We start from the raw sequence: 12,435 nt of genomic DNA, 5'->3' as shown, positions 1-12,435 counted from the left end.
GTTTTTTTAAAGTGGGAAGAAGCCAAAAGAGTTATGTCCCACCTGTGACCTTGCACAGGCCTCTCAATGATCTCAGCATTCGACCTCCTTTGGGGGCATGTCCAGACTGGGACAGATAACCTGTGCGACTTCCTTTATGAGTGACAGGGCTAAGCCAGGCAGAGAGTGAGTGCTTCTAATGTCTGTACTGACAACTGCATGAAGAAGACAAATGCAGCCCATGTGTGTATGTGTGTGTACAATACATCTCATTTGCCTGGTTGCTGTGCTGGGAATTTTCTGTTGTTGTTGGGTGTCAGATTTCATCGGTGAGGGAACTGAGATGACTGCATGGCCTAGGTTTCACAGAGTCCAAGACAGCCTCTCCACTGAGCTAAAAATAGCCATTTATAAAAACTGGGTTTTAAATACAGCCCTTTATCCTCCCTCCCCTTGTAATTTCTCAGTTCATTAACACAGCTGTCTCCTCATTCACAAACAGGGCCCTTTCCTTGCAGTCCCTCCCTCCCCACCCCACCCCAATCTACAACAAAACAAGCACTAGAGATTCTATTTACAAGTCACAAAATGGAAACAAAAACTGAGTCCAGATGGAGAAAGAGAGCAGAAGTGCAGGAGGAGGAAGGTCGGTTCCTTCTGCCCCTAGATGTGGGTAGAGGTATAAGAGTGTGTGAGTGTGTGTATGTGTCTGTGTTTGAGAGAGATGGGGATTTGCTCCAATATGGCTTTTAGGAAGTGTGGCTGTTGCTGCTGCTGCTTCTGCCTTTGATGCAGTATTCCCATGGCTTTTTGGGCAAGTTTGGGATGGACAAAAAGATAAAGCAGCCTCCACCAAAGATCAGGATAGCCCCGGCAGCTGCAGCACATGTCACGGACCAGGAATACTCATACTCCAGCGGGATCGTCTCGTCGGAGGAAATGAGCCACCGAACTGAATGTCGGAAGACCTCCAGAGACACCAGCACCAAAATGCCTGGAGGGGGGAAGAGAGAGAGAGAAGAAGGTACTGAGAGTTATGCTTGGGTTCTCCTCCCTGCCTTAGGACATCCTTTCTGACCTCCTAGTTGTAAACTAAGACACAAACCAGGAATGTTTTCAGCACAGACACTGCTTTAGAGTTAATTGGATTGCATGGAAGTGCATTGTGTGGCTCCTTTTAACTACCAGTAGCTGAAACTGTTGCTTACAGAACTAACAGCCCAATCCTATGGTTTTCCCCACTACAGCATGCAGGTAGGCTGCAATTCAAGCTATGGCGAGGGCGTGCAGATTGGGAGGCTTGGGAAAGGCAGGGGAAAATATTTTCCCTTACCTCTTAGTAAGCCCTCAAATCACCAGTGGGTCTCCTTGGACCTGCATCAGCTCTTATAAACCAGATACAAAATAAGAAAAGGGGCAAGGCCCCAATTCAGTATTAGAGTTCATATGAGCCTGAAAAGGTCTTCCATACACTGGTAGCCCCAATCCACTGTAACTCCCCCAGTGAAGCAGCACTTTCCATGCAGTGTCAGATGTATCCCATGGGGGAGTTTCAGCATGCTGAGGCCTCTTCCGGGTCAGGGAACATTTGTTCTGTTGCGCGGAGTAAGCCTAAGGTGCTGCCATTGATCAACTTGGACCTGCACCTGCGGTATCACTGGCACAGTCTGCATAGACCTGAGAAGGTGAATAGATTAGGATTCAGTGGGTGCTGCCACTGCCAAGCGTACTCCCTTCCTGGGCCTGATCCACCCTCCACTCCAGCCATCTCCTCCTTGTTCCACCGGCCCCCTGCCACCCTTCCCTGCCTCTCACTGCCTGCATTGGCGGGTGTCCTTGGGCTGTCTTTGCATGGACCCAGCCCTTTGCTGCTTGTGGCAGTGGCCAGGCCATATGCTCTGGTGGCATCAAGTCTGTGACAGCTCATTGTATCTTCATGTTGATTATTATATGACACTGGTAGCAACTGTTACCCTGCACATGCCCGATCTCGTCTGATCTCGGAAGCTAAGCAGGGTCAGGCCTGGTTAGTACTTGGATGGGAGACCACCTTGGAATACCAGGTGCTGTCGGCTTATACCATAGTCTTTCAAGACTGAAGGTTGCCAACCAACCATATGACAATACCCTTTCATATAGTTATAGAGTGGGGCTCTTCCAGGCATAATACATGGATGGCCAATATCTGTCCTTCCAGGTTTGCAAGAACAAACACTTGGAGAGTCCAAGGACTGCAGTGGTTCCAGGAATGCTCGTTCTGGTCGGGAAGGGCTGAAGTGGGGTCCAGAGGCATACAACGACCAGGCTGAACCTGAGCAAGGGAAGGATGCTTTGCAGTTTCTCTTACCAGATATAATAAAGAAGATGGATGCTGGTTTCAGGAGGAATTCAACCCCTTTGCTGAGAGCCATTGTGATGCAGAGCGATCCCATGGCCATGAGAGTGATGCTGAGGAGGGACACAACCGCTGCTGTGATGTTCAGTTCTACATGTGGTTGCAAGGGGAAGGGAGGTGAGAAAAAGCCGTCCTTTCCTACCTTTCAGCATTTTACAAATGCAAATAGGGACTTACTTGTTAAACACCTCTATTGTCATGCTAGAGACTTCTATCCAAGCATCACTCTCCCCCCCCCCTCACATATTTCTCACAATTGTACCATTTTGGCTGCAGTTGTCGGAACTCTACTGATTTAAAAACTGAAAATGATGCTGCGTCTTTTAGTTAAGGAAATTCATATTAGAAAAAAATAGAATATGCGACCACAGTTCAAAATATACCTTAGCAGCTTCATAGTGTGGCATGGCAAGTTCAGCACTGCTTGGTGCCTTGTTAGTCATGTACCTGGGCTTTTGTGTATATGCAATAGAGGCAAGATACACCCCCCCCCCCACTCAGGAAGGGTGAATCTAAAGGGTGTATCCTCCCCATGTGACTCTGGGGAAGAAGCTGAACCATGAAGAGTGATGATGCTGATGACTTCCACCAAAATTTTACCAAGGCCTCCCCCCTGGCCCCAAGACAAAAATAAAAACGGTGTTTTTTACTAGGGAGAAGGGCAGAAAATTGGAACTATACCCGGTAATTAGGAGCTACTGGAAAGTGGGGAGAGACTTGATACTGTGGTCTTTTCCAGATAATAAAAATTAAATAAACTGGATTTCCCCTCTTAGCACCTGCCCCTTCCACCTCATCCCATGGGGGGAAATCAACATCAAAGGGGGTGGGATTGCACATTTTGTAGGGCAGTCCGTTCCAAAGGAACAGCACTTGATCAGGACTGCAGTCCAACGAGGGGTTTCTTGGAAAGAGTAAAGAGGAGATCAACAGAGTCCATACAACAGTTTCTCCGAGGTGACTACTACCTCCTGGTTATCTTCACTGGAGGTAGCGTGTATTTTTAATCTTACTCCAAGTTCTGCAATCCTTGATCCTGCTGTCCTTGAGGAAACCTGCCTGGAGCCAGTGGGGACCACCTGATGTACTGGCCACCACTCCAGTAGCCTGGGACATTTTGAGGTGTCCTGGACTGGGGAGCAGTGCTGGCTACTGCCCCTCCTGGGTATAGTGGGGCGCCATAGTATCTTCCTGTCTCTGACAATGCCGCCCCATTTTCTTGCATTCCAACCTCCCTTTCCCTTTCTTCTGCCTTATCCTTGTTCTTCTGAATACCTCTAACTGCCTGCACCTGCTCCCCGTACCTTTTCCATCTGGTGTTCTCCTCTCTCCTTCCTTTGGTTAGTTTGCCTGCTCCTTCTATTCTCTGTGTACCTCTCTCCCCTTCCTCTGTCTCTTTCCTCCCTTTGAGTCTTCCAGTCCTCAATAGGCCCCATTCCTCCTCAATCAGTTGGCTGGACCAGGACTCCTTGGCCTCTGCCAGCTCCACAGCAATGATGTCATTGCTGGATGTGTCAAGGCAAGACAGATGGCCAAAATGGCGCTGCAGTAAGTCATCTAGCTTCATGGCACGAATCTGGGTACCACAGTCCCACACCTGTTTTTATTCTGATCCAGCAGCATGATATAATGTCATTAAGCCAAGGAGGCCAGTTACAATCTCCTTTATTGCTTTCAGGCAATCAAATGCTGATTCTGGGGGACCCCGGACCAATCTTGGAGAGTTGACAACCCTAGTAGGAGGTGTTCAGTACAGCTCTCCCCCCACTCTTGCTTTGATGGATGAAGCCTGGCCCCTCAAGGGCAAAGAGAGAGGGTGGAGGCAGCAGCATCTCTCCTAGCAGGCTATTGGGGGGGGGGTGGAATTCTGGGACTTGGTCCTCCATGCCAGTCCCTGTTCTCAAAGTGGCTCTGCAGGAAATCTAGGTGCTGACCAGCAGCACATAGTTTCCGAGAACTGAAATAAAGCAACGCTTGGGAGATGGTGTTAAATTCCTATGAGGGGAATGGGGTGGCAGCCTTTGTGTTTTATTTTTACGAAAGGTTATAAACACTCCTGAATGGTACACAAGGGAACACTCAATCTTTAAAGAATTACACAGATATACACAGAGGCAAACTATCATGTGCAGTGAGTGTTATAAGTCAACATGATGGCCAAAACTGGAGCACTGGCAGCCACTATGTGCAGTAGAGAAAGAAACAACTGTAATCATTATGATAATGATAGAAGGGAAGTAGAAGTGGCCAGAGAAATTTGGCAGACCCAAGAGGGCCTTGGGCTATGTAGTGTGGAATGCCAAAGACAGATCTGGATGACAGCTGATTTTTATATTTTAAAAGAGAGAGCCCTCACTACCCCAGCAGCCTTCTAGGTCATCCAAAACCTTTCAAATATGGCATATGTTAGTGTGCAAGGACCTATGATTTTAAGTCTGAAATAAGCTGCAACAGGACATAGCATTAAATTAGCACTGCAATAATCACACAGCTATATAATCAGTTAAGTGGGCAGATTTCACACACACACACTCAGTGCTTATAAAACTACAGTGCTTATGAAACCACTTATAAAAAAATACAGTGGAAAGTATCATCTTAAAACAGATACTCCTTCCTCTGTCATCACCATGACACAGATGTGCACACTCCGAAAATGTCAGAAGTAAAAGCTTCAGAACCATTGTCTTTACCAAAATGCAAACGTATGCACATTTAATTGACTGGTTATAACCTGTACGATTCAGCAACCAAGATTTCTTTAATCGGGTGACAGCACAGCTATAAGCACTCTTGTTCTCCCTTAAATGTTGTTTTGTACAAGCATGAAAGCTCATTGCATAATGTATTTTTAGGCCTTTGTTATACACGGCAGCAGCAAACCTACATTTTTAAATTTGGGTTCCCCACTGAAGTGTCACAGGTTGGCATGGGGAGTAGCATTTCGGGTCAAACTAGACATGTTTCGGAACATGGAATATAACATGTCTGTTTGCTTCATCTTTATTAAAAAGCATGCTGGTTGAGTGGGTGAAATGAGGAAAATCTGCAGCAGGGAGAGTAGGGGGACTTAGAACATTGCCCCGCTGTGGTCCCAATGCTGATCACATTCCCTGCATACCATTTTAATTGGGAAAAAACCTTCCATTCAAAGTCACCATTTTGCCTCTCCCCCGTGCTATTTAACAAAAATAATAAACTTTATTTATTTTTTATCCCGCCCTTCTCCCCAAAGGGACCCAGGGCGGCTAAACAAAACAAAACAAATTGGCATATTTGGAGTTCAAGGTCACCTCTAGTTTTTGCTTAGTGGGCCAAAGGATTGTACAAGAGAGGCGCTGAAACTTCCCCTTGTCTGCCACTCTTACCCCCTAGTAGTCTGTGTGGTCTGGTCTACACAGGCAGCAAAATGAGGTGGGACTGAAGTGGTCAAATGGAATGTACTGATAGGGGAAAATTCTTTGTTCGAGTTCTCTCTGTGCCAAAAAATCCCTACACGCAGGCACACAGGATGGGCTGAAATGCTTCTTCTTGATGTGTTGGGTAGTTCTTTTTTTTTTTTTTTAATTAGCAAATGTTTTACTACACAACAGAATGTTACAAAAATTGCATCCTTCACCTGTTGACTGAAGTGGTGCAGTTCATTCTGCCACCAACTGATTGCCACCAGAATTCAGTCACTTCATTCTCCTAACAAGTAGATCAGGCCTCTTACACTGAATTTTATTGATTAGATTTAAATCCTGTCCTCATTTCTAAGAGCAAAGGACAATGTACCTGTACGTGGTTCCCCCACCCCCGCTGCCCCACCCAATTTTGTTCACACAACAATTCCTGTGAGGTTATGACTGGCCTCAAATCACCCAGTAAGCTTCAAGACTGAGCAGGAATTTGAACCTGGTCTTCCCAATCCAACACAGTAACCACTATACCACACTGCTTAAAATGAAAGAATGGGCTTTTGACTCAGTCTACTGGGCTGGGAAAAAATTGGGTAGGGTGGGGAGGTGCGGCACCAGGGAAAACCACAGGGGGAGGATGGTTCAGTCCCCCCACCTTCATGACATTTTAACCCTTTATTACTGCCAACCCATGTAGTTTGGGCCTTAGTTGTTTCTCATAAGCAGGTGGGGAATGTTGTTTATGCTTGAATTGCCCAACATAGCAATTGTTTGGGATCTAATGGGAAAAAAAAATGGCTTCACCTTTTTTAGTAGTCCTCTGGAAGATGTAGGCATTCTCCCCAGTGGTGAAGAATTTGAAATAAGAACAGTTGGCTTCTGAAAATGAAGAGTGAAAAAAAAAAAACAATTTAAAACAAACCAGAGTGGAAGGGAGGGGGTGACACTTTTGTATTGGAGGAAATAGGTGGGTAAAGACAGGCTGTGCAGTTCAGGTGAATATTCGTGTTATTTATTTAATTTTCATCATTTATTCTAATGAGATATCATTGGGAGGGTTTCTTTAAAAAGTTTGGCATTTTCTGATCTTTGATTATTTTTCTTACAGGTCAGGATGGGTACATGTGTAGAAAACACATTCACCCAGTCCTGCAACCTCATTGTCCTTGGGCTGGCTGAGACAATCCTTTACCCCAGTGGTTCCCAAATTTTTTTGATCGATGGCACCCTTGACCTACCGGGCCATTGGCCGTGGCTTGCCATTAGGGCAATAATCCTATACATTGTATAGGGTGGTGGGTTTTTCATGAGGATTCCTCAGCTCCCCTGGCTGGTTTCCATGGCTTCCCATGACTCACAGTTTGAGAACCACTACTTTACCTCCAAACCGGCTTGACACATTTACAGGATGTCCATTCATGTGATGCGTTCCCCTTCCTTCCTGGTTATTTACTTTGATGGGGGGCGTTTATCCTAACCCCATCTCTACACATGTTCTAAGGAATGAGGGGAGGGGTCGGGACATGGATGAAGCATGACCTCCCCTACCCAAAATCATGTGTGTCCAATTTGGTAGTGTAACGGCCTTTGGGGAAGCAAGGATAATTAAGTTAAACCAACAAATATTTGTATGCTCTCATTCAAGGCTGCTTCCTGGTTTACCAAATTTCTACCTAGAAGAGAGGAATAGAAAAGAATATGGGTGTTCCTATGCTACGGGACAAAGACTACAATCCTATCCACGCTTGCCTGGGAGTAAGCCCCATTGACTATAATGGGACTTCTGAGTAGACATGCATAGGTTTGGGCTCAAACTGGTTGTAACAGTTGGTCTCTCTCCCTGAGGAATTCTGGGAATTGTGTGGAGGGAGGCTAAAGATCACTTAACAGAATTATTTTGCTTCATTAACATTTGATTTTGACACACAAAATACAATAAACACAAATGTAAACCTATCTATATTGGTTCCAATTTCCCACTTTACCCATAGCCCGCCACAATCATATCTCTTTCTGTCCCCCTTCCCTCCCTATAAGTCCACCCATTGTATCCTCTGCCAGTGAAGAATAAACTTAGAAAGCCAAGTTACAAATTTCATAAAATTCCTTTACAGTAAATTCCTGGATTACTCCATTGATTTCTATGAGCAGATCTCATGTCTATCCCAGGTGATATTTCAAAACGAGTGCTCCAATTTCAGTCAGGAAGTAGCCTTTACCTATAATGGGATCCATCTCTCTCTCTCTCTGGTATTTTTCTGTATTCTTACAACCCTTACAAAATTACAGTCTTTGAGGAAACGGTGACAATTAACCTGGTACAAAACCTATAAATGTTGGTGTCATGAAAGGGGGGGGGCTTTTAGCAACCATCCACTGATCCAGGGCAGTGATGCCTAGTGCCAAGTGCTCACTTCCTTCCCATTCCCCACTCTTCCAATTGGTTTAACGTGCAGCTTGGTGGGACAAGACTTGGTACATCTGTCCGCTGCCACCAGCCCAAAAGATCCAGTTCTCAGATGGACTCCCTGGGCGAAACCACTCCCCAAGAATGCTATTCAGGGTTGTTAAAATGTCCTCACTCTACCAGTGGCACCTGCAGGGTGGGAGGCTGACAAATCTACTGATCCCAGAACATGGCAGAAACTTTAAGCAAAAAGGTTTTATTAAGAGATGGGGGAAAACAATGTATATAGGATTAGCATCCCCTGAATGGTGCTGGCTCTGCAGGTGGGCCTCACGCCTGAAGCCCCTGCTGGATGAGGCTGAGAGCCTAGATCCCAAATTGGCCCAGCCTGAGTTGAGGGGACCAAGAGCTTCCAACGTCTGGAGGGGGAGGACGGACCACACAAACAGATCCTGACGCTCTGTCCTGGCTGACACTTGGTCCTTTTCTGTACCTGGGGCTCTCCCCAGCAGCCTTCCACTCCAACCCCAGAGAGTGGCCCTCCCTGCCTTGCCCAGTCAGAAGCACACAGACGAGAGCATGAGAGAGAATCTCCTCAGGCCTGGCGATCTTTTTCTGGCCTCGCCTCCCTGGCTCTCTAATTGACTGGCTCCCCTTGGAATCCGAAGCACCGCAGAATTGGAGGAAGAGTCCCCCACAATAACCACAGCTGTTTCATCACTGTTGGGATAGGGATATGAAGGGGCAGAGAGACACAATGGCAGTTGGTGTCAGGGGTTGGCATTGTTGGGCAGCTTCTGAGGGCCCAAGGCTCTCAAGAGAACCCATGCTGGTCCCTGAGCCCACCTCTCTGCCCACGAGGCGGTGTCTGAGTGACTCTCTGAGGATCAGCCCAGGTACAAGGAGGCCTTTGCTGAGGGCCCCCGAAACCAGGAGCTGGTCCTGAAGAAACTTGAAGAACAGACAACATGGCATCCAGAGGCCACCCTGACAGAAGACATCCAGGTGTCATCCCACCAACTTTTGGCTGACCAGCTGCGTTTTCTAACCTGACCAGCAGAGCTTCCTTACCTGACCAGCTGACCTTCCTGAGTTTGTTTCCCATGAGTAAGAGAGGATTGCAGCCTAAGAGCCCGATCCTGATGGGCTCACATCAGTTTACCACTGGCACGCACTATCACAAACGTGCTGTAAGGCATGCTTGTGATAGTCAGTGCCAGCCCAGCGCTGGTTGGAGGCCGGCCAGATGCCACCTAGCACCCCTTGCGAGCACCAGGTGGCAGAATATTGAGTCGGGGGGGAGGGAGGGCACCAGGATGAGGTCTCTTGCTATCTGGTGTGCTCCCTAGGGCATTTGGTGGGCCGCTGTGAGATACAGGAAGCTGGACTAGATGGGCCTATGGCCTGATCCAGTGGGGCTGATCTTATGTTCTTAGGGAGGTGTTCTGGGGTGGGGGGAGGGTGGGGGAAGGCATGGCCGGGGAGGGAAGGGGGCAGATGGGGTAGGGATGGCAGCAGGCCATATCCTGTCCCCTCTCCTGGCCCAGGAGTCCCAACATGGGGATCCTCAAATCTGCACCTGCTCAATAGTGGGTGCAGATCCTAGGAGACCCATTGGGGCTACTTGGTCGTGACACATGGTGAGGGAGCATAAGCTCCCTTACCCCAAGTAGCCCCAGTGTTGCTTTCCAGCCCCATGGGATGCAGCAGTAGCCATTTCGGTGCTGCTGCAACCCTGAGTGCTGGAAAGCTCAGGATTGGGCTGTAAGTCTTACTGAACACAATGAACTTACTTCTGAGTAAAACGAATAACAGTTTTTGAACACCTCTACCAATAAGAGAATCTGCCCATATCATTTCATGGCTAGAGTTCCAGGTTCTTTGACGCAACCGTGAGGACAAACATATATCACAGTGGCACCACAGTACATGAGGGTGAAACATAGCTTATATTGTATGCTGCAGACAGGACTGATTGACTCTGGGTCCCAGCTGCATGTTTGCTATGGCTTATCCACATTGTAACCCTGAGCACCTCCTAATTTTGCAATGCGCAAAGTCAGTCCTGAGAACTACAGGTATAAATCTGCTCACTTATAAATAAATAAATAAGCTGGGCCTGACTCTGACATGGAGGTGACACAATTCTGTAAAGATGTTATAACTTATGAGCCAACAAAAGTTACAGTTTCTCAAGCCATTTGTCATGCCAGAATCCTGGTGTAGCTAAACGTTGAACTTAACGGTAGAAGCATTGTTGCAAAACGGAGGGGATGAGGCAAAGGTTCATCAATTAGTCCATGTCTCCATACACACCAGTCTGAGTTTGTTCACAGGCTGCTGGGGGTGCAATTACTAGAACTTGGCAATCAAAGCAGAAGGTTGGGGAGGTGGGAAGAGAGATGTTCCTTGCAACTCAGGCTTCCAGGCTTGTCCTTTCTGAATTCTTATGTTGCTCAGTAGAGTGGATTTAATTGTGTCCCCAGAGAGGAAAGTGTTAGCAATTACTGCAGCCTTTGCAGCTGGACAAATTCCAGGCAGCCCCAGGATGTGGGGAGCAAGTGCTCAATGTGCATGCGCGAGCACAAGACACAAAGAGAGAGCCATTTGTGTGGTTCATTATTGTGCGAAAATGTGCTATAATTAGACTGCAGGCTTCCTCTTTTCCCCGTCAAGGGCTCCCTTCATGAGCAATGCTTCTGCTATGCAGTCCAGACCCATCACGTATTTGACGCTATAAAGTTAAACATGTGTGGTACAGGGGTGTGGGGGTGTGACAGTCCAACAGACCACAATGTGTAGTTTGAGTAAACATAATATGAGAAGGTGACAAGATGCCTTAATAGACAAGCCTCTGGTGTCTTTAATAATTGTGTAGAGGAAGGAAGTTTGGCAGAAGAAGGACCAGCCACAACCTGCAATATGTTATTCATTTCTCGTTTGCTTGTTTAATTAAACTTGTAAGATTTTCAGCAGCTCATGAATTGTTTTAGCAAGGCCTGCCAAGACTTTGGACTGACAATCAGCCTGAAGAAAACACAGGTCATGGTTCAGGATGTGGACTCACTTCCCTGCATTACAATCTCTGCGCATGAACTGGAGGTTGTCCATGACTTTGTGTACCTTGGCTCAACAATCTCTGACACTCTTTCTCTCGATACTGAGCTAAACAAACGCATCAGCAAAGCAGGTACCATGTTTTCCAGACTCACAAAGAGAGTCTGGTCCAACAAGAAACTGACAGAACACACCAAGATCTAGATCCACAGAACTTGCGTCTTGAGTACACTTCTGTACTGCAGCGAGTCATGGACTCTTCGCTCACAACAGGAGAAGAAACTGAACACTTTCCACATGCGGTGCCTCCGACACATCCTCGGTATCACCTGGTAGGACAAAGTTCCAAACAACACAGTCCTGGAACGAGCTGGAATCCCTAGCATGTATGTGCTGCTGAAACAGAGACACCTGTGTTGGCTCGGTCATGTCGTGAGAATGGCTGATGGCCGGATCCCAAAGGATCTCCTCTATGGAGAACTCGTGCAGGGAAAGCGCCCTACAGGTGGACCACAGCTGCGATACAAGGACATCTGCAAGAGGGATCTGAAGGCCTTAGGAGTGGACCTCAACAAGTGGGAAACCCTGGCCTCTGAGCGTTCCGCTTGGAGGCAGACTGTGCAGCATGGCCTCTCCCAGTTTGAAGAGGCACTTGCCCAACAGACTGAGGCAAGGAAACAAAAAGGAAGTCCCACAGCCAGGGAGACACACCAGGGACAGACTACATTTGCTCCCAGTGTGGAAGGGATTGTCACTCCCAAATTGGTCTCTTCAGCCACACTAGACGCTGTTCCAGAACCACTTTTCAGAGCGCGATACCATAGTCTCCCAAGACTGAAGGATGCCAATGAAAATGCCTCTTTGTCATCTTAAGGCCTCCAAGTGGCTGCCATCGATATTTAAACAACATAAAACAAAATATAAATACAGCTAAAATACAATCAGTAACACGCCAGGGACAGAATAAGACTCCTCTCAACAATCAATGGGTCTGAATACTGGATCCGACAGACTCATTTTCAAAATTGCCTGAACAGCAGTGGCGTAGCTAAGAGGGGGTGCAAAGCACTAAGATTTGCAGGGAGCCTCACCTCAGCGTGCAAGTGGTCCCTCCCCCTCCTCTTTGGAGCCATTCCTGGCGTAGCTAGAGGGAATGGCATCTGGTATGGCTCCAAAGGAGAGGGGCCATTTGCACA

General features: G+C 47.2%; 1 protein-coding gene and 1 pseudogene across 1 annotated transcript in view; one reads left to right on the top strand and one right to left on the bottom strand.

Moving 5' to 3' along the window:
- Positions 1-728: 728 nt before the first annotated feature.
- The window catches only part of CACNG6 (calcium voltage-gated channel auxiliary subunit gamma 6), a 33,182-nt gene continuing 21,475 nt past the window's right edge, over positions 729-12,435 (bottom strand). Inside the window, exons 2-4 of the mRNA XM_066630363.1 lie at positions 6,580-6,654; positions 2,327-2,464; positions 729-973 (exon numbers count right to left, since the gene is read on the bottom strand). Of these exons, the coding sequence (XP_066486460.1) occupies positions 729-973; positions 2,327-2,464; positions 6,580-6,654 (458 nt within the window). The remainder of the gene's footprint in view (positions 974-2,326; positions 2,465-6,579; positions 6,655-12,435) is intronic.
- Positions 1,935-2,054, top strand: LOC136655133 (5S ribosomal RNA; annotated as a pseudogene).

The sequence above is a fragment of the Tiliqua scincoides genome, chromosome 5 (genome assembly GCF_035046505.1).
Source record: "Tiliqua scincoides isolate rTilSci1 chromosome 5, rTilSci1.hap2, whole genome shotgun sequence".
Lineage (NCBI taxonomy): Eukaryota > Metazoa > Chordata > Lepidosauria > Squamata > Scincidae > Tiliqua > Tiliqua scincoides.
Note: the sequence above shows the minus strand (reverse complement) of the source record. Positions and strands in the feature narration are given on the sequence as shown.